At 44.5% G+C, this 22,596-nt stretch overlaps 1 protein-coding gene and 1 long non-coding RNA gene across 2 annotated transcripts in view; one reads left to right on the top strand and one right to left on the bottom strand.

The window, feature by feature from the left end:
* LOC110347814 (uncharacterized) overlaps positions 1-6,110 on the bottom strand; it is a 139,050-nt gene extending 132,940 nt beyond the window's left edge. The window contains exon 1 of the long non-coding RNA XR_015440582.1: positions 5,514-6,110. This is a non-coding gene — a long non-coding RNA (uncharacterized LOC110347814). The remainder of the gene's footprint in view (positions 1-5,513) is intronic.
* Positions 6,111-6,204: 94 nt separating this feature from the next.
* The window catches only part of Htra1 (HtrA serine peptidase 1), a 51,521-nt gene continuing 35,129 nt past the window's right edge, over positions 6,205-22,596 (top strand). Inside the window, exon 1 of the mRNA XM_004838781.3 lies at positions 6,205-6,826. Within this exon, the coding sequence (XP_004838838.2) occupies positions 6,232-6,826 (595 nt within the window). The 5' untranslated portion in view covers positions 6,205-6,231. The remainder of the gene's footprint in view (positions 6,827-22,596) is intronic.

The following is a 22,596-nucleotide window of genomic DNA, read 5'->3' as shown; positions in this document are numbered from 1 at the left end:
TGATCACATCATATGTCTAGAGTCTGGATCAGTGATGGCCAATGTTTTAGAGATTTCAATGATACAAACAGCCTGCTGACGCATCGTGTCATAGGTTCGCACCACTGGTCTAGATGTAATGTATATTGTATAAAAGAGAGCCCTTATCAGTTATTTTGTATGTATTAAACTTTAAAGCTTAGATTCATAGCATATTTTGTCTTCAGAAAGATAAACAACTCCCTGATGTAGGGTATGTTACAAACTAAGATAGTAATTGCTCATTTAACCAGTTACAAACTGATAATTGAAAACATTTTACAAGTCAACATTTAAATAATCTTAAATCTTAAAACTCAGTTTCTTTTTTTTTTTTTTTTTTGGTACTGGGGATCGAACTCAGGTCCCTGCACTTGCACAGCAGGCGGTGAAACCACTGAGCTAAATCCCTGGCCCAAAACTGAGTTTCTTAAGTAACCAAAAGCATAATAATGGAAAACGTAAGAAATTACCTTAGTAAAATATAAAATCTTTCTTTTTTATCTAGTTTTTGTAAGTTTAACCAAGAGCATTTTAATATTTTTAGAAAATCTTAATTGCTTTAGACATAGAAAACTTTTAACTGTCTTAATTATAGCCAACTCAATTATATATAAATATAAATATATATAAATAAATAAGTATATATATAAATATATAAATAAGTATATATATAAATATATAAATAAATATATATAAATAAATAAGTATATATATAAATATATAAGGATATATATAAATATATAAATATATATATATTTAATAACATTTGTTTGGATGTGGTACAATAAGACAGGAAAAGCCAGAGAAGCCACCCATCAGTGGAGAAAACTGAAGCAAGGGTTCAGGCAGCTGCTTTTCCAGCCACAGAGTACAGTTTTGTCTGGTAGATGCTCAGGCCCAAGGGCCCTCCACTTGGGGCAATATTTAAAAAAAATTATTTTAATATAAAATTGTATATTAGAAATTTAACCTTTAGTCAATTTAAGAAAGTAAACTTAAACCTTTATGTTAATAATTTATGAAAACACATTTAACAGACCAAATATATTACCTTTTATAAACTTTAAGCCAATGTTTGAATTCATATCTAGCTAGCAACTGATTACTCAAATATTGTCACATTTATAAGTATTAATTTTAGTAAATAACAATTACTTTACTCCTGAAAACCAAAGCACAAGATAGTTAACATTCTTAATCTTTCTCTCTCTCTGCACAGATATATACATAAAAAATATAATATATGTATATAATAATATACATGTATAATTCAATATATAATATACATGAATTTAATTAAAAAATATATATCCAGTATTTAATCAAGGGAAAACTCTTTTAAGTTCTTGTACAAAGAGAACAATGGACATTGCATTTATACAACCAAAAATTTTTTTGGTCTCCCTATGTAGTCCAGGCCGGCCTCTGACTTGAGGTGATCCTCCTGCCTCAGCCTCCCAAGTGCTGGGATTACAGGCATGTGCCACCATGCCTGGCCAAAAACAATTTTTTAAAGAAAAATATTATCTTTTTTTTTTTTGGTACCGGGGATCGAACTCGGGTCCTTACGCTTGCGCAGCAGGCGGTGAAACCATTGAGCTAAATCCCCGGCCCAGAAAAATATTATCTTGATTGGCTAACAACATGGATGAAAACATGTCACCAACTTTAAAGACATCTTTACTCTTACCTACTAAGCATTTCAATTAGGTCACTGTTAAACCATGTGAACAAAAGCATTTGGGCTAATGTCATCAGTGTCCATTTATCTACAGTGTAAGCCAACTTAAATAGAACTTTTAGAGGATAACATACCTGAAAGTTAACAAACAGATATGTATTAACTTAAATCATATATAACCTTTATGTTACCAAACTTTAAGGTTCTTATTTGCAAGTTTTATGTAAGCCTTGAGCCTAGCAGTTTTTACCCTTTAATGTTTTACGTGAGTTTGGTGATCCTTGAGTATTTGTATAACTGCTTTTTTTTTTTTATGGAAAGCCCTAACAGAGCCAGAAGTCTGTAAGGACAAAAACAAAACAAAATAAAACAAAAAACCTGATATGAGTTCCAAAAAAGTTTTTATTTTATTTTTTAGTTTTTAATTTATTTATTTTTGGTACCGGGGATCGAACTTGGGTCTTTGTGTTTTCGAGGCAGGCGGCGGAACCACTGAGCTAAATCCCTGGCCCCCAAAAAATTTTTAATGAAGCAGCTGCATGTACTTTAACCAGTTATTAAAAAGGATTAACAGGCAGACAGTCAAGAAAACATAGAACACATAAAACAATTACATTAAATCAAGGTGCACTCTTAGGCCATGCTGAATTATAATAATCTTCCATAGTTTTATGTTTATAATTACTATAGTCTAGTCAGAACTTTCTTTAGTGGTTATCAATTATGCTTTTTTCCTCATGTAATTCTTAGCATTAGTAATTTACTTTTATACTTTAAGCTACTTTGAGTACCTTTTTCTTGTTAGTTATCACACACAACCAGTAAGAGTCAGAAGAGTTGTAGATTGCTAGATGAGATCTTTGTTCATTTTCTCTCCTTGTTATGAACCGAGTTGGAGGCCTTGTCTCTTACATTTGGAAAAAAAAAAATTTATCATTTAAAATTCCTCCATCTTAAATCCGTCCCAAGCCATAAAAGATAACCTAAAGGTGATGTTTGGGGGGTAAACAATGAGTTACCCATAATCATTTAGGATAAACTACATGTCTTTAAGATCCCTTGTGTATTTTTGGAAAGAAATAAGAGAAAGAAAAGAAATAGACAGAGAAAAGATGGGATTCTATTTAGGTCCCCCAAGGTCAGGCTGGGTGAGCCATCTGCCTCATCCTGGGTCACACTGTGCGTGGAGGGGCTCCCGCACCCCCATTTCCTGGAGCCTTACCTCCCTAGATTCAGAACTGTGAGGGGCAGCTCCACTGTTACCCCAGAGTTGGAACTTGGGTGGAGGAACTCTCTCAGTTACCCTAGAGTTGGAACTGCCAGCGGGTGGAGCAGCTCTGTTACTCCAGGGTCAGATGCACCTGTGACTGGCAGCTCTGCCCTGTTTTCTGTCACTGGTTAGTCCAACTGTCCCTGCAAGACATGTAGAAATCTGTTGCTTATGTCTAAGACAATCATCCTTGTTCCTGGAACATAGCCACTCCAACAGGCCTATAATCCCAGCACTTGGGAGGCTGAGGCAGGAGGACTGCTTTGAGTTTGAGGCCAGCCTAGGCTACACAGTGAGTTCAAGGCCAGTTTGAGTTACACAGCAAGGTCCTGTCTCAAAAAACAAAACAAAACAAAAAAATCATTCAAGCTCCTAAAAAAAAAAAGATTGGGAAAGCAGGTGTTATATCTTGCGTCTAGATGTCCCCCTAAAGCCTCATGCAGTCATAGGTGGGACTGGGACTTTTTCAGAGGTGGATGGAGCTAGAGTGTATGACACTAAGATTGATTCATGGGGCAATGCTGGACTCAGGGGTACTAGGATTAAAGATGTGAGTGCAACCTGCCCTAAGTAGCCTGGATAAGATGCAAGGGCTAGAAAGAGCTGTGGTCGTCCCTTGCTTGCTTGATTTTGCTGTCTTCCTCCTTTAACTTTGGGTGTCAGGTATTTTGTCTCAGCAATGAGAGAATAGTTAACTAAGACAGCAGGAAAAAAGGGGTTGTCTATACAGCTGGGTTTTACTCAAAATTCACCCCAAAGATCTTTCTATCTAGGGACCTGTAACATACATAATGAACACGGAGAGGATTTAAAGTCTGGAGATGTCACTTAGCAACTACAAATGACATACCATTTTAGATAGAGGATAAACTTGGGGCCAAAAGGATCCTAATGCCAGAAACAAATAAGGTGGAGGGAAGAAGCAGAGACAGGAAGATCACCAGAAGTTCAAAACCAGCCTTCGAGAGCATGTGTCAAGAAACCAAAACAAAATTAGGACTTTTATCTCCTTTCTGCCTATTTTTAAAATCTCCTCTTTCCTACCTCATCTTGATACTGTCTAATAAAAGGGGGGGGTGAGGCTCAGGGAAGGAATTCTATAATGTGGATGTACAATTCCGGCTATGGGACCACTCCCACTCCAGTTGCCAAAACTGGGCAAGGCCCAGGGCCACCCTCCCCATCGGTCCTGAGGGATCCTCCTGGAGACAGAGGTAAGAAAACCAAGCCCCCTGGGCCTGCCTTCATAGATTCTTGAAATTCCAAACCCGGAAGCTTGCAAGCTAAATGTAGAGCGCCCAGATGCACCTGTGCCATTCCACCTTTCCATTTGTGCCTATTTCCTTTACACTGGCATGAACCTGTTCACTCTGAGCATAACTTCACCCTTTCAATTTTATTAAACGTATCTGCTTTTTCTGTACCATTGTGTGCAATGCCCAAAGCTCTGTTCATCCTGCACAAGAACCTGGAAACCCATCCCCTACTGCAGTACCCACAGTAACACTTGAAGACCCCTCCTCACTCTGCCTCCCGAGCAAACAGTGGGGAAACTGGGGACATCATGGGGCTCTTCTTTTCCCTTTCTGTTTTGAGACACGGTCTTGCTATGTGGTCCAGGTTGCCCCCAAACTCATGATCCTCCTGCCTCAGCCTCCACGTGATGGAAGTGCAGGTATGTGCTAGGACACTGGGTTTACATTGTGTTTTTAATGAACTGGTTCACTCCTCAGTCCTGACAGTTGACTGGAGGGAGGCAGAGGAGCCTGGCAGGCAGATACAGTTCACCAGGTGTCCTGTCCCATCTCCTCCAATCTTGTGATGCAGAGGTGTGTGTGTGTGTGTGCGCGCGCGCGCACACACACACACACACACACACACACGTGCACGCAGTAGGAGGAGTCACTTAGCCTTGCTGGCCCTTGGGGTTTTTTTTTTTTCTGTAAAAATAAGGGAATTGAAAAGAGAAGTTTTCACTAACTTATTTACCACCACATGCCCCTGTTATTTCATTGGTCTACTGTGACTAGTGTTTGCTGATCAGCTTTGCTAATTAACTCCCCCTCCCACCCCCAGCTGGCTAAAAATTCAGGGCTTCCAGTCCAAGGGAATTTGGGTCGGGCCCTCCCTTCCCACAGGGTGAGGTTCTGGCTTTATGAGGCTCTGGGGAGCCTGGCTGGGACACTTTTTCAGGTTGCTGGGCCTCTGGTTTCCTGGCCCTTGATGGGAAGGCTTCTCTGGAACCAGGATGCTAACAAAGTCTATTAAGTCTTTGGAGTTTTCTTTTCAAACCATTTTTCTCGGTAAAGGGGACTTGTGCACAAAGAAATAGCCCAGATGGAGATTAGAGGAACATCCCTAAGCGTCTGCCCTGCCCCAAAGTCAGAACACTCTGTCCCCCCATCCTTGGGTCCCTCTGCCCAGGAGCGGCAGCTGCAAAGCGCTTCCTCGGGTCCTCCTCTGCCTATGGGCTCAGTGTGGACCCAAGACCGCCGTGCTTCTGCCCCCCACTACCCATCGCCCTCGCCCGCCTAGACTTACTTGCCTGTGTCCCAAAAGATGCACTGAAGACTTAGATGAAACAGCAAAGGCGGGCTCTTCTGTTTGACAACAAAATGTTCTGATACATCCAGGAGGGGAAAATCTGAAAACATACAAGGCCCTTCTCCATCCAGACCGTCGCCAACGTTGCACGGTACAAACTCCTGAGGCTCCTTCCTGAGCTACTCCGTGCCTGAGTAGCATGCACACCACTGATAACAACTTTGTACAAGAACTAGATGGGGATGATTATGTTCTAGTTACTTCTCTTGGCCTTTTCACTTAACTGTAGGTTTGGACGGTGCCTGTGTGGCTGCATCAGGTCCACGGTCCCGGCCTCGCGTGCTGGTCACAGGTCAATTCCAGCGTGAGTCCAGGGCCTGTGGTGGCGGCCCGCTGTCTGTGCCGCGGCCCCCTCCGCCCGGCCGGCCCCACCGCACTGCCTGGGCGGCTCCCCAGCTCGGCGATCCGCGGGAACTTTCCCGGGCGCGCTGGCAGGTTCTCCTTTACAGACTGCCGTTTGGTTTTAAGATCGCGAATCGTGGGGAAAGACCCCGCAAAAGAACACACGGGGTGCGCGCGCCCGGAAACTAAGCCTCGCGCGAGGGCGGACCCGCGCGCCGCCCCGCCCTCCCCGTGCCCGAGGAGCTCCGCCGCGGGCGGTCCCGCGTCCCGCCGCCGTCCCCATCCCCCGCGGCTCGTCACTGCCGCGAGGCCAATGGGCTGGGCCGCGCAGCCGCGCGTACTCGCACCCGCTGCCCCGAGGCCCTCGTACGCGCCCTTTTCCCAGCGCTGCTGGCCGGCTCGCGTCCAGTTCGCCGCCGTCGGAGCCGCCATGCAGTCCCGGTGCGCCGCGCTCCTCCCGCTGCTGCTGCTCCTGGCTGCGCCCGCCTCGGCGTTGCCGCCCCGGGCCAGCCGCTCGGCGCCAGTCTCCGGACCCGCCGCCGCCTGTCCCGAGCGCTGCGAGCCGGCGCGCTGCGCCCCGCCGCCCACCAACTGCGAGGGCGGCCGCGTCCGGGACGCGTGCGGCTGCTGCGAGGTGTGCGGCGCTCCCGAGGGCGCCGCGTGCGGCCTGCAGGAGGGGCCATGCGACGAGGGGCTGCAGTGCGTGGTGCCCTTCGGGGTGCCAGCCTCGGCCACCGTGCGGCGGCGCGCGCAAGCCGGCGTCTGCGTGTGCACCAGCAGCGAGCCGGTGTGCGGCAGCGACGCCAACACCTATACCAACGTGTGCCAGCTGCGCGCCGCCAGCCACCGCTCCGAGAGGCTGCACCAGCCCCCGGTTATCGTCCTGCAGCGCGGCGCCTGTGGCCAAGGTACTCCGCCTGCGCCCGGACCCCTGTCGGTCTCTCCTTTCCACCCCTGACCCGCCAGCTTGGAGAGTGTGTGTGTGTGTGTGTGTGTGTGTGTGTGTGTACGCGCGCGCGCGCGCGCAGTGAAACGCTGCAGGATGTTCAGGGCCCCCGCTCAGGACCGAGCTCTGCTCCTAGCCTGGAGTTGGTGACTCGCCTCGCTGGTGCTCCAGCCGCTCTGCCCCGCAGCCCCGGGGCCAGGGTGACGAGGCTTCCAGCCAAGTGGTGGCCGCCAGGTGTTCCTCGGGAGCCACACAGCGCCCAGAAGAGACAGGATCGAAGACTCAAAGGGAAGAGCTAAGGATTGAGAATAGTGTGTTGTGCCCAGCCGCCTTGGGGATTACAAGAATTCATTTATGTTGCGTTTCTTTCTTTCTACTTCTCTGCCTCCCCCTTTAAAATGAATCACACATTAATTTTCGCATAGGTTCTCTCCAAGAAAACTTTTAACTTTTTCTGGGGTAGGAATAGCGTTTCCTTGCTCTGAGCCCAGTTTCCCCTGATCCCAGAGCAGGGACCGGCGTAGTACGGCAGCCTGTTCAGCAGTGTTGCTGCCTGTCTTGCTTCCCTGGTTTTGAAACAGCCCTACAAAAATGAAAGTGGCTTCTTTTGAATAAATTCAGTCTGGGACTGGGTCATGGAGTCTGCAGGATGGAGAGGGGAGGGTTTGGGATGAGGAGTAGCCCCCCCCCCACTCCTCTCTCCTGGTGCAGCCTTTCTGTATCAAGAGGGGAGGGGAGGTGGTAGTGATGGGGCAAAGGAGAGTGGAGGAGTTCCTGGCTCTAGGGATCTTCCGGAGAGATGCTTCTGTCCATCTCTATGCAGAGATGCCCTGTGGAAAAACAACGCGGGAGTTCAGCCCCAGTCAGTCCAGCGGTGTGGGGACCAGCCAGCCGGGCTTGGCAGTGCCCTTGGCCTCCGCCTCGGGACTGCTGCCCAGATCCAGAGTAACCTCCTCGGTGCAGGCAGTCCTTGGGGCGAGGGACGGGGGAAGCAGTGCAGAGGGACTGCTCTGGTTATGTCTTCGTAGGAATATGGCCCAGCCTGACCACCCAGGGCCTGGCAGTTTGGCTTATGTGGCTAGGAACATCCCTTTGTGTGGATTAGGGAGTATCCACTGATGAGGGAGTTCGGAACCCAGCCTCAGTATATTAGGGGAGAAGTTTTTCTAGAGAAAAATGACCCACGGGCTCAGGAATGGGTAGGATGAGAAGATACACCTGCTGAACACAGGTCCATGTGCCAGGTGAGTTATCCCATGACCTCACTCGGTCTTTACAGCCTCACTCGGAGGAACCTTCTACTCTCATCCCTGTTTCACAGTAAGTGGTACTGAGGTTGAATAACTTGCCCAAGGTCACTCTGTGAGAATTTGAATCCAGGCAGCCTTATTTAGAGCCAGCCCAGGGCTTAACCCCTTGGCTGTAGAAGGATTTCCAGGGGGTCAGAAGTGTGTGTAGGCGAAGTGGGACCAGCTGCTGTCACAATTTGTCTAGTACTAGCAGCACACCTGGGACTTGTTCAGGGGTTGGGAACGGATTAGTGTTGTGGGGGACGTTTGGGGAGGGCCAGGAGTGACACGGGGTGATGTTCTTGAATAGGGCTGGCTCCCAGGAAGCCTGGTATAAGACTAACCTAGCAAAGGGGTGCAGAACGCATCACTGTGGGTGTTGGGGCCACTGCAAGAATTTGAGCATGTCATGACCACGTTAAAATAGCAAATTTTGGTTTTAAAAAAAAAAAGGCAGTTGTTACTATTTGTAGTCTCACAGCATGGGGTCTTGAGTTACTAGTACCATGTGAACTGCGTTATTACCAGTGAACCCAGTCACTTAACGAGCTCGGGCATTGGCAGAGTCCAAATACTTGGCTAAGTCTCCCTGTGGAGAGAAACAGGTCCTTCATTGGCCAAAAGGCCTACAGTAGCCCCAAATGCACCAAACTGGGGCAGTTACACAAGAATGAGCATGTGAGACCTGAAAGGAGGGACACTGGTCTCATCCGTCTCTCCTACTTTTACAACTATTTATTGAACTCTGTAGCGTGTCTGGCACTGTTTGTGTGTCTGTCTGCTTGGCACTTAGGCAATGGATGGTTCTGTGGGTGGATGAGTGGATGGATGAAGAAACAGGTGTTCAAGACTCACAGCTGTCCTGCCTATCCTTGCTAGAAGGTGTTGCTTTGATTTGCCCCTTGTCGCCACCTGATGCCTACTCTGACTTCCCCCAGGTGTCTAGGGCAGGATCCCGGGAGCCGACACCCTCCCTTTGGCCTAAGCCCCACTCCAGCAGCTGAATGTGACAGCTGAATGAGGAGACCTGGCTGCCTTACCTGGTGCCAAGCATTGGCAGGAGCGCTGCCTTGGCTGGGTGGATGTGGAGGCCTTTTTAAGAGGTGCCGTTGGAGTAGAGAGAGAGTTGTGCAAGGCAGCATCGGTCTGAGAGTGAGGAGGGTGCTTCTGGGCAGAGTGCAGGGAGGAGAGGGAGGAATGTCCCTGAGGAGCAGCCCCCGGGGGAGTCAGGCCACACTTGGAGTCATGGTGGCCCCAGGCCGTGGAGGAAGTGTTGTCATTGAAAATAGAGGACTTTCACCTGCTGTTTAGTGAAGACTTCAGAATATGTCTCTAATCATGGTTTTGGAAATGAAAGCAGGTCATGAATTTCAGAAATCATCGCTGCTGACAGGGTTTGATTGGGAAACTACACAGTTATACCGGAGAACTACTGTTGATCTGGAGAGGACAGAAAAAGAAAAGGCATTGCAATTAATAATAAGATGGTAATAATGAGGGCTAACATATAGTTCATGTTTATTCTGTGTCTGGCATACAGTTTTCAACTCTTTTGAGCCTTCTGAATATGCTTATGCAGTAATCTGGGTTACAGCCGCAAGACAGTCACACAGCAGTACCTTTTTCAGGCCTTGAACCCACACTTCTGATTCCAGAGCTCGCTTCATAAACCACCTCTCTGTGCTGCTGACAGAGCAGCAGAGATTATAAGCCAACTCCAGCTAAGCCACAGCTAATAGCTGAAACAGACAGTGCTCCAGATGGCCGTGGTCTTTCAGTGAAGCGGGACAGATCCCAGATCTCATCAGCAGGCGCAGGAGTCTGAGGACAAGGTCGCCTCCACTTGCCATTCACACAGCCCTGCCAAGGAAAAGTGAAAGAGAAGGAGGTGTTGTAAAGACATTTCCAAACCAGAGTCCCAGACCCCAAACTGCTCTCAAGGAGGGAAAGGCCCTTCCACATCCCTGGATGTTCTAGAAGTCCAAGCAGGACTGTGCTGTACTGCAGATCTCTGCTAAAAAATGGACAAGAAGCCAGGAAAGACCTCTGAGAAGGACTCCTCTGATAGTGGAAGCCCAGTCCATGTCGTGTCTCCTTTTAGCATCCACTCCGGAAAAGCCCACCCCACTCCAAAGAGCAGCCCCTAAGCCTAGAGGTCTCTAAGGCCCAGACCGAAGTGGGGAAGAGGGGAGGACACCTAGGGCTCCTCCCTAGAGCTTTTCAGGTACTGTTGTCACTGCAGAGCCTCTAAAGATGGAGGCCTCAGAACAGACAATTTTAACTTCTTGGAGGCATAGACTTTTTTCCCCCCCCTCTTTATTTTTTTATTAGTACATGTTTGTAGTACATAATGATTACATTCCTCGTAGTTGAATACTGTTTGTATTTTATTTCATTGGTTTTTTTATGGGAGCCTTGAGCAAGTCTTCAGTTCGTTAAGTGCCAGACAGTGTGGGGAGACTGAGGAGCAAAACAAAGTTCCTGCTGCCGGGGAACCTGGATGTAACACTGCCGGGTGGGGGTTGTGCGGGGGGCAGGAGGGGTACAACCTTTCATTTCCTGTAGCTGCATTTTCCTTTCCCAAGCACAGCATTTGCTGAAGTGTTTGCATGATTGGCCATTCAAATATATCTTTTGTCACTTAAAGTGTGTGTGTGTTGTGGGCAGCAGGCTTCTCTTAGGGCAAGGTTGGTGAAAAGATTTTTGTCTGCAGATTTCAGTCATTTGCAGCAATGAAAACATGAAGGTCTTGAGGTATTTCACTCGGGTTACTTATTTTTTCTGTTGCTCCTTTGGTTTTATTAAACAGTTAAAATATGAAGGCTCCATAAAATTAGTAAGTTAACAGTATCAAAAGCTAAGTATTTGATTTAGAGAGCTGTAAATAGGTTGGAGCTTAAAATAACTGCACTAAGTGATTACAGTGGAACTATGAACTCACTGTGGCCAGACAGCCTCAGCATGGCGGGCTAGAACTCTTGAGTCTATTTGGAGCTGTGTGATCCTGGGTGAGTTTCATGCTTTGGATCCAGAAATCAGATTTTCCATGAGCTTATATTTCTAGTGAAGAAATAGCTCTGGTCAGGCGTAATGTGAAGGGGAATCGGGCTTGGCAGTGGTTGAGGGTTCCTTGGAAGGCCTCTGGGTTGGTAGGGTCAGAGGGCCAACACCTGGCCCGGGCCTGTTGGGTGTGCAGTTACCTGGCCTGTCTGCTAGTCCCTAGCTCTCCTCTCAGAGCCTCCGCAGGGAAAGAGCTGGACCACATGATCTCAGAGGTCCTTTCTAGTTAGAATGGTCTGTGAGGCAAGTAGCAAAGTCAGTTTCTGCCAGGGTTGTGCTCACTGCATCCTGATTTTGAAGTCTGGGCTGGCCGCTCTTTTTCTTACATTATGATGGTTAAACCCAAGGCTGGCATTGTGTCCCATTTGAACTTTGTTGCCTCATACTTGGGCTTTGTGTTGACTGCTGAAAATCCCTGAGAGACCGTGGAAGTCATATGCCCACCTCAAGGACTGAATGTCAGTGAGGCTGGTGTCTCTTGCTGGGCTGCCTCTGGGTCCTCTGGATTGAGATCTTTGCTGAGTTGTTTCTTCTTTTCCTTTTCCACCTTCCCTGCCTTTGGGGGCGGGTAGCTGTGTGTGGTTCTGCATGGCTGTAATCCCAGCTACTAGAGAGGCTGAAGCAGGAGGATCACAAGTTTGGGCCCAACCTGGCCAGCTTAGTGAGAATGTGTTTCCAAAAAAAAAAAATCGAGAAATGTAGCTATTCCGAATGCTTTTCCAAAAGGCCCCCAGAAGCAGAAGGGGAGTTGGTGCGATTCACCTCTGCTTGGTGATGTGTGTCAAGAATCACAGGGCAGTGTGCCATAGGACAGAAATAAGTGGCAAGAGAGAGTGTCTGAAGAAGTGCCTGTCACTGTGGGAAGCCTGCCGGGTCCAGGTTTGGAATGAGTGACTTGAATTCCATTTCTGAATTCAGAGCATTTATCGAACAATCACTGTGTACTCAGAACTGTGCCAGGTACGGGAAGTGAGAGATGAGCAGGATTCTTTGGCTCCTGAGTTCCAAGTGCTCACAGTAGGACATATGATACCTGGCTTAATGGCTGGGCTTCTGAAATCAGATCACCATTTTCTGGATATGTGATTTCTTGCATTTGATCTAATTTTTTAAAAATTAATTTTATTGGTACATTTTAGGTGTACAATATAATGACATTCATCATTGGATATGTGCACCTTTACATATCTTTCTTGGTTCTTATTTTTTCCCCCTTCCCCTGCCCTCCCTTCATCCCCTCCATCCCTCCCTATTTACAAAGACTTTGTTTCCATTTTCTCATATTAATTCCATTCCCTTCTTTCCTTTCCCCTACCCCTCCCACTTCCCCTTCCCCTTTGCCCCTTTTCTTCCTATTTCGCATTATCTATTATACCTTTTAGTCCTTATTTACACTTTCGGTTTCTCACACTAGAAAAACTATTCGGTATTTACACATGTGTGTTCTATTTATTTCACTTAAGAGTATCACCTCAATGTGCATCCATTTAGCTATAAATGTCTCTAATTTCTCATTTTTTATGGCTGAATAGTACTCCATTTGATTTTTTAAAACCCCACATTTTCTTTATTCAGTCTCTAGTTGATGGGCAATTAGGCTGCTTCCAAGTTTTAGCTATTACAAATTGTGCTGCAATGAACATGGGTGCACATGTATCACTGTGGTATGATTCTTTTAATTCTTTGGGGAAGATACCCAGCAGGGGAATAGCTGGGTCAAATGGGACTTCCAGTCCTAGTTCTTTGAGGTATCTCCATACTGATTTCCACAGTGGTTGCACCAATCTGCACTCCCATCAGCAGTGGAGCAGTGTTCCTCTTTCCCCGAAGCCCCGCCAGCATTGGTTATTGGTTGATTTCATGATAGCAGCCATTCTTTCTGGGGTGAGGTGGAATCACAGTGTTTTCATTTGCATCTCTCAAATGACCTGTGATGTTGAACATTTTTTCATATGTTTATTTGCTATTTCTACTTCTTTGAGAAATGTCTGTTCATTTCAGATGCCCATTTTTGGATTGGGTCTTTAAATTTGGGAGGTCTGATCTAAGTTCTTTATAGATTCCAGGTAGTAGACCTTTGTCTGAGGAACAGCAGGTGAAGATTTTTCCCACATTATGAGTTGTCTCTTCACACTGTTGGTGGTTTCTCTTGCTGTGCAGAAGCTTTTTAATAAGAAGAAATCCCACTTGTTGATTGTTTGTGCTAGTTCACAGGCAACTGAGGTTTTGTTCATAAAAACTTTTCCTTCACCACTGTCTGCAAGAGTTCTACCTAACCTTGTTCAGCATTTCTGTTTTACTATTTAGATCTTTAATCCATTTCAGTTTTAGAATAGTGCATGGTGAGAGATATAGGTCTAGTTTTAATCTTTGGCAAGTTGAAACCCAGTTTCTCCAGCACCATTTATTAAAGAGGCTATCTTTCCTCCAGGGAGGGTGTTTGGCTCCTTTGTCAAAAATGACGTGGCTGAGTGGGTCTGGAGTTGTTTCTGCATCTTCCAATCTGTTCCACTGCTCCTCAGGTCTGTTTCTTTGCCAGTACCATGCTGTTTTTATCACAGTAGCTTTCTAGTATAGTTTCAGGTTGTGGGTTGTGATAACCCCTGGCATGTCATTTGCCTAGAATTGCTTTTGTTATTCTAGGTCTCTTCTGGTTCCAAATGAATTTTTGGATTGTTTTCTCAAGGTCCGTGAAGTATACTGGTGGGATTTCAATTGGGATTGCATTGAATCTATCTATACAGTGGTTTTGAAAGTATAGCCATTTTCACTATGTTAATTCTTCCTACCCAGGAGCAAGGGATGTCTTCCCATTTTCTGATATCGTCTTCAATCTCTGTTTTCAGAGTGCTATAGTTTTCAGAGAAGAGGTCTTTGATTTCCTTTGTTAGGTTGATTCCTAGGTATTTCAGGTTTTTGGATGCTATTGTGAAAGGAATTGTTTACCCTATTTCTCTCTCAGTGAGACTGTTGTTCGTGTAGAGGAAAGCTGTTGATTTTTTTATGTTGACTTTGTATCCAGCTACTTTGCTGAATTTGGTTATTAAGTCCAGAAGACTTTTGGTGGAGTTCTTGGGGTCTTCTATATAGAGTATCATGTCATCTGCAAATAGTGACAATTTGACTTCTTCATTTCCTATCTTTATTCCTTTTATTTCTTTCTCTTGTCTAATTGCTGTGGCTAATGTTTCCAAAACTGTATTGAACAGGAGTGGTGATAGTGGACATCCTTGTCTTGTTCCTGATTTTAGTGTGAAGGATTTCAGTTTTTGACCATTTAGTATGATATTGGCTATTGGTTTTTCATATATGGCTTTTATCAGATTGAGGTAGACCATCTATTCCAATTTTTTGTAGGGTTTTTATCATAAATGAATGTTAGATTTTGTCAAATGCTTTTTCTGCGTCTATTGAGATGATCATATGGTTTTTGTCCTTGGCTTTATTGATATAGTGTATTACATTGATTGATTTGCATATGTTGAGCCATCCCTGCATCCCTGGGATGAATCCCACTTGGTCAGGGTGTATGATCTTCTTGATGATCTTCTGCATTCTATTTCCCAGATTTTTATTAAGGATTTTTGCAACTGTGTTCATTAGTGAGATTTCCTTAGTTGGTAAGTTTTTAATTACATTTTCAATTTCATTGATTGATATTGGGTTGTTTAGAATTTTTAGGTCTTCTTCAGTCATCTTTGGTAATTCATACTTCTCTAGGAATCTGTCCATTTCTTCTGTGATTTCCATCTTATTGGCATATAGGTTCTCAAAGTAAGTATTGATAATCCTCTGGATTTCTGCTGGGTCTGTCTTAATTTCATCCTTTTCATTCCTAATTGCATGGATTTGTGCCTTTTCTTTTCTTTTTCTAATAAGTTTGGCTAAAGGTTTGTCAATGTTGTTTATTCTTTTGAAAAACCAACTCTTGGCTTCACTGATTTTTTGTATCATTCTATTATTCTCCATTGCATTGATTTCTGCTCTGATCTTTATGATTTCCTCCTTTGTATGAGCTTTGGGTTTGTCCTGCTCTTCTTTTTCTAGAAGCTTAAGGTTCAACATCAGGTTGTTTAATTGGGCTCATTCTGTTTTCCCAATATGCATATTCACTGCTATGAATTTCCCTCATAAGACTGCTTTCATTGTGTCCCATAGATTCCAATATGTTGTATTGTCATTGTCATTTAATTGTAGGGACTGTCTGATTTCTTCTTTAATTTCCTCTCTGACCCATTAGTTATTCAGAAGTGTATTGTTCTTTTTTTTTGGTTTTTTTTTTTTTTGGTACCAGGGATTGAACTCAGGTCCTTGTGCTTGCACAGCAGGCAGAAGTGTATTGTTCGATTTCCATGTGTTTATGAAATTCTTGTGATTTCTTTTGCTATTGATCTCCAATTTCATTGCACTATGGTCTGATAATATACAGGGGATAACTTCAATTCCTTTGTACTTATTTAAACATGTTCTGTGAGTGAGTATGTGGTCTATTTTGGAGAACGACCCATGTGCAGCTGAAAAGAATGTGTATTCTGATTTTGTGGGTGGAACACTGTGAACATCTGTTAAGTTCATTTGTTCAAGAGTTTGATTGAGTTCTAATATGTCGTTTATTTTTTTGTCTAGTTGATCTATTTGTGACAGTGGGGTGTTGAGGTCCCCCACTACTATTGTATTAGTGCTTATTTGATTTTTCATGTCCGTTAGTATTTGTTTTATATAGTTGGGTGCACTAGTGTTTGGTGCATATATGTTTATGATTGTCATCCCTTCTTTTTGGATTGTTCCCTTTACAAGGATGTAGGTCCTTTTTTGTCTCGCTTTATCAGTTTTGGTTTGAAATCCACTTGATCTGCAAAGAGGATAGCTACTCCTGCTTTTTTTCTGGTTCCTGTCACACGGAGTATTGTTTTCCATCCTTTAACTTTCAGTCTATGAGTTTCTTTTTGAATTAAGTGTGTTTCTTGTATGCAGCATATTGTTGGCTTTTGCTTCTTGACCCATTCTGCCAGTCTATTTCTTTTGATCGGTGAATTGAGACTATTAACATTGATGGTTATAACTGATACTTATTGACTTATCATTGTCATGACTTCTTCTTTTTGTTGGATTCTCCCCCTTTGCATTTAATTTCTTCTTGTTCTTGATGGATTCATTCCGCTGAGCTTCCTGGGGTTGTGATCCTTGTTGTCTTTTCCTAGGATATTGTCTAAATTTTTTGGAGTGCTGGTTTGCTATTCATGAAGTTCCTGAGGCGCTCTTTTTCATGAAAGTATCTTATTTCTCCATCAATTTTGAAAGATAGTTTTGCAGGGTACATCCATCTGGGTTGGAAGCTGTTTTCCTTTAGGGCTTGAAATTCGTCATTCCAAGCTCTTCTTGCCTTGAGGGTTTGCATTGAGAAGTCTGCTGTGATTCTAATGGGCTTTCCTTTGTATGTGATTTATTTCTTTTCTCTCCCTGCTTGTAGAATTTTATTCTTCTGTTGGATTTCTGGAATCCTAACTATTATATGCCTATGGGTAGATTTTTTTTGATCAAGGCTAGCTGGAGTCCTATATGCCTCACTTATGTGTATGTCAAGTTCTTTTCCCCTCCTTGGGACGTTTTCTGCCATCACTTCTGTGAACAGTTTTTTTTAATCTTGTCTTCACTCTTTCCTGTTTCTTCATTAACTCTGATCAGTCTTATGTTATTCTTCTTTGCATTGCCTAGCTGTTGCTGTATTGATTTCTCATCGTCCCTTACAGTTTTAAAGCAATTTTTCTTTTCCTCATCACTAATTGCAGTCTTATCTTTTATATCTGAAATTCTGTCCTCACATTGGCTCATTCTGCTGTGTAAACTTTCAGTGGAGTTTTTAATCTCCTGGAAATCTGTTTGTATCTGTTTTATGGATTCCATTTGTTTCCCATGTTGGGATTCCATCATGTTCCTCAGCTCCTCTCTAGATTTATTAATCATGTCTTGCACTGTGGGCACAATCTCTGCTGTTATCTGATAAATTATTTCTGATTTCATTTTTTTCCAGATCCTCTTTCATCACCAGTTCAGGGAGTCCAGGTGGTTGAGTATTAGATTGTTCCATCTCATTTCCCTTTGGGGTTTCTTTAGGTGATCTGGAAGTCTGGTTTTGATACTTGTTTACGTGTCTTCTCATTTCAGTGGTGGTGGTGGGGTGTGCTGCTGGTGCCTGCGAGGCTCACCTCCTGGGTGCTGGGGGCAGCTCTGCTCCTTGGCCCAGGGGCCACATTTGACCTAATTTCTAAGTCTCAGTTTCCTTATCAGTAAAATGATAGTAGAAATAATAGTGTGTATACATGAACTTCTTAGGGCTGTTGCGGAATCAAAGGACTGTACTTCATTGCTTCACATTGTACCTGGTGCATTTCTAGAAATCTGTGAATATTAGCTATGATATTGGTGGCCCACATCTATAAGGGTGAGGCAGGAGAATCATGAGTTTGAGGCCAGCCTAGAACATAGCGGGAGCCTTTCTCAAAAAAAAAAATTAGCTATAGTCTGTCGTGAAGGCACTAACAAAGGAGTTAGCTCTGAGGAGTGCTGGAATGTTCCCTCGAGGATGAGGTGTGTGGGCTGGTCAGGAAGGATTCATAGGAAGGGAAGCCATTGTACACAGGTCCTGAGGCTGGCAGGAATTTACCAATTAATATGTCAGAAAGGTTCTCAGGGAAAAGGGAGTCAGACATTACCTTCCTGTCACCCTTTGGTGGAAACCCCTGGTTGTGTCCTGTATCATTTGAGAAGTAGGTGGCTTCCCTTGAATTAAGAGCTGTGTCTGGGTCAGCTGGGATTTTTACAGAAGTCATCTTATTAAGCCTCCCTGGAGTTTGTGAACCCAAGAGATGGCAGCTTAGAGATGCCCTGGGACCTTCTAGAGTGATTCTCATACTCTGAGAATTCCTCACAGGGAAGGATTTGTCGTGTCTCGAGAAAAGACAAAAATAGATTGGGAATCCACGAATAACCTATTATTTTAGATTCCTGGGACAAATTGTCAAATAAGCATATTTAATAAACACAGCTGTCCACAGCATCTTGTGACAGCAGCTGGTGCCTTGCCACAGAGTCCCTTCTCTCCCTGTGCACATGGAGGTCTCTGAGAGCATATTGCTGTGGCTGGAATTTCCGATAATTTCCACATTTGCATAACCCCTGTTTTAATGAGTCAGAGCCTTGTGCAATGTTTCAAACCTCAGGAACATCTTTTTCATCAGTTGTGCAATACAGTCTCCTGGAGGAGATGGTAGGCCTGTCCGTGTGATGAGCTGTGTTTTTCTCGGTGCGGGTGAGCTTGGAGTAGGATTCTCTTCCATGTAGTCTTGGGCAGGACTTTACCCTGTTATCCGAAACTCACATCATCTCACACTCTGCAACTTAAGGTGAGCTCTTCCCTTAGTACCAGCGTTCTAAGAAGCAGTCACCGCTTGGTGGGGTTGGACGGACACAGAGTTCTGCCCACTGGTGTTGTCCAGGCAGTTGGCTGCCAACTGGATAACAGAGAGGAAAGGCTGTGCGTTTAGCAGTTACATCTGCTTTTTGCTGGCACACAGGGAGGTATCTGGGGATGGGGGCATTGTATGATACCGGAAAGTGTCACCAAAAAGAACAGTGATCCAAAGACCTACTACCTCCAGGTACTTGCTTGAGCTGGGCAGTGTGCTATGTGTTATGGGTCTTGCCTCCTTCTCTCATTGTTACCCAGGGACAAAAGAGCATTATTCCTGCAACCCAGCCAAGGACATAGATGAGGCTTGGAGAGGTTGATTGTAATTCACCCAAGGCCTCCCTGTAGGAGAAGGCAGAGCCAGGATTCACACCCAAGACTGTCTAGCTCCCGAACTGCTTTTGAGACTTCTTTGACTCCAGTGTGGTTTGGAAGCATGCTGTTTAATCTCCAAATATTTGAAGGGGTTTCCAATTATCTTTCTGTTACTCATTTCTAGTTCAATTCCATTGTGGTCTGAGAACATCCTTTGTATGGCTTCTATTCTTTTTTCCTGATACCAGGAATTGAACTCAGGACCTTGCACTTTCAAGGCAGGCAAAGCACCACTGAGCTAAATCCCTACCCCTATTCTTTTCAATTTGTTAAACTGTGTTTTCTGGTTTCCAATGCAGTCTGTTCCATGCAGGGTCGAGAAGAACATGTGTTATGCTGTTGTTGGATGTGTCCTCTCCAACATCAGTGAGACACAGTGGATTAATAGTGTTGTTCAGGTTAACTAGATCCTCACTGATTTTGTCCTGATCTATCAATTCCTGAGAGAGGCATGTTGAAGTTCTGAAACATGACTGCTGTCTCCATGGTGGATCACTGGTGTTAGGAAACCTGGGTCTAGCTCCATTTGGACCTTTTGGATGAGTTATTAACTCTTCATAGCCTGAGTTTCCTTATCTCTTGCTGCCCAGAGACAGCAGCAGAGACTGAGGTCAGGTGTAGTAACAGGTATGAAGGAGTTTTGTCAGCTGGGAGTACTGAAGCATTGATGTTGCAAGAAATTAGGACTTCTAGATAGCAATTCCAGACTCTTCCAGGACTCCTGGAAGAACCAGCACCAAGAATAGAGGCAGAAGGATGGAAAAGTAATACACTTTTTGGCGAGCTCTTGGTCAAGGTGACTGAATTTGACCCTCCATTTCAGGGAGGTCAGGGGCAGGGTCCACTGCTATCTCATCCAAAGGCAGAATACTTGGTTTCAAAACACAGACATCCCAGTTATTCTACTTCTTGTCCCATCATCTCCTGTACTGCCATCATGGACTGTCACTTCCATTAGGAACACCTGCAAGGCGATGTTCATCAGTCTTGTGTTCGTAAGCCCAGTTTCTGGTTGTTTTGTTTTAGTAATGGGGATTGAACCCAAGGCTTTCACAGTGAGCTACATCCCCCAGCCTTTTAAATATTTTATTTTGAGACAGCTTTGCTAAGTTGCCCGGGCTGGGTTCATACTTGCTGTCCTCTTGCTTCAGCCTCCCAGAGTGCTAGGATTATAGGCATGTATTGTCACACCTGGCATCAGTCTCAGTTTCTGTTGAACATTTTGATTGTCAAGAAGTAGCCTGAGCTGATGGCTTCTCAGGTTCTAGCCTGACATTTCTTCACTAGTTTGACATTTTTGGCTTTGACAAATGTAACCCAATATGGTGCAAACCCCATTGGAAAAAACCCAGTAGGAAAGGCCCAATAACAATCCAGGAATACAGGAGATAGGGCAAGGACTTGAGGCAGTCTGGAGGGGATCCAGGCACCTGGATGTCTTTCTGTCTGTAGGCTTCTGGGATCCTTCCCATCTACAGGCTGTTCCTTGGTATACTCATCATTGGGCACCGCAGAGTCTTCATCCTTTGGAATATATCATCTCTTCTCACTTTCCCCCACACATTTCTTTTCTTTTCTTTTTTTTTTTTTGGTACCAGGGATCAAACTGGGGACCTTGCACCTGCGAGGCAGGTGGCAGAACCACTGAGCTAAATCCCCGGCTCCACAACACATTTCTAACCACATCAACTCCTTGTTTGCATGTTTTCTTGGACCTTGTGGATGAGGATGCCACCTTCCCTGCAGAGACACTGGTGGCTAGCCAAAGCCACCGACTCACTTACAAGGGGGACAGTATCCCACAGCGTGAAACCTAAGAGTCATTTCTACCTGAAAGTCCCACAGCCCAACTATGTCTCACTGTACAGCTAGGGAAATGAGGTATTCAAAGGGAACATGACTCTCATAAGCTGAGCAGCTCATCAGTGGGGGGCTTCTGAGGAGCCTGTCCTGAGCCCCAGGACAGAGACCCTAAGCCCTTCTTAGCTGCCTCTTCCTAGAGGAGCAGTCAGGTGTTTGGGAGGGACCAGGGTCCTTGTATAGGATTTTCCTATAGGCTTGAGAGGTCATGGGTGTCTTCAGTTCCTCTCCCCCCCTTTTTTTGGTACCGGGGATCGAACTCAGCACTTTGCACTTGTGAGGCAGGCAGCAGCACCACTGAGCTAAATCCCGGATCCACTTCTCCCTTTTCAATGGAATGTTGAAGAATTTTTTTTTCTGAAAAAGTTTTTCTCCTTGGGATGGAAAATGACCACAAAGCAATCCATGTGATGCCCGGCTTCTGCCATCAACCATCAAAAGTGCCTGGGAAGGCCTTGAGTGACACAGCACCCTTGCTCCAGGAAGAGGCCCCATAAACATCACAGTGCACACCCAAAGTCATGCTCAAAATGTTACCATATCTTTAACCTGTGGGTCAGTTTTCCTTGGGCTGAATCTACCAGGTTTTTCTTCTTAGCACAAAGGCTTTTTAAAGTTTCCTTTTCTCCATATTGTTTAGCCATCATGGGAAGTACATTTCTACACCTGATGATGTATTGTACTATAACACTTTTTTTAAGTTAGAAAAGTAATTTGATCAGTTCCAAAATAAAGGAAAAAGATTTGTTATTTTACCCTCACCATCATTCCAGACACTTCCTCATTTCTGTCCCAAACACGACCACCATTTGGTCAATCATTCCCCTACTCAAGTTCATTTGAGCTGTGGTTGTTATCACAAACAGTACTGAGATGAGCATTTTCACATTCATGGCTATTTCTGTGTCTTGGGTTAGAATCTGTTCTCTTAAGATAGATACTAAAAAGTGCAATGACTGGATAGAAGAGTATGGATTTGTTATGGTCCTCTAGTTATTTTCTAGAAGGATTATAGCAATACTTGTTCCCCACAGCTATAGAAATTTCAACCTCTGAAGTCACTGAAACTCATAAAAAAATTCCACTGAAAGAAATCCTTCAGGATAAGTAGAAGACAATGGTTCCAAAACAGTCATTCTGCTCAGTTGATAGATTACTCTGTGGGTCTTAAAAGTTACTTTTATTCTCAGCTTCGTCACCTGTAAGGGATAAGCAATGTTTGCAGTAGAATGAGAACTTTCAAAATTTTGTTTTACCTGGGGATGGGATGAGTTGTGATCACAGGACGTCTGGCCTGGAAGGGCTCAACACTTGTATTTTGGGTGAGGATACTACAACAAGTGAGGAGACATGAAGGTCCAAGCTCACCAGTCAGGAGGAAAGAGAACTGAGTCTCTGGATACCCAATTCAGGGCTCACCACAGGGACTGCTGGATGCCAGCTCTTTCCATGATGCAGGGGGAGGCCAGACCACATGTTTTTTTGATAAGGGAAGAATATGTCATTCAAGTGTTTTGTACACATAGAAGTATGTAAAATCAATTTTCAAGTAGTTACATTAAAAAAGTAAAAAGAAACAAGGGACATCTCTTTTTTAAAATACTAACTTCATTGAGATAATTTGCATACTATGAAATATATCCTTTTAAAGTTTTTATATGTTCACAGAGTTATAGACTT

Source organism: Heterocephalus glaber, unplaced genomic scaffold, assembly GCF_053883595.1.
Source record: "Heterocephalus glaber isolate CG9 unplaced genomic scaffold, H.glaber_assembly_v1.0 deba00001497, whole genome shotgun sequence".
Lineage (NCBI taxonomy): Eukaryota > Metazoa > Chordata > Mammalia > Rodentia > Bathyergidae > Heterocephalus > Heterocephalus glaber.
The sequence above is the reverse complement of the archived record's forward strand: the minus strand, read 5'-3'. Positions and strand labels throughout refer to the sequence as shown.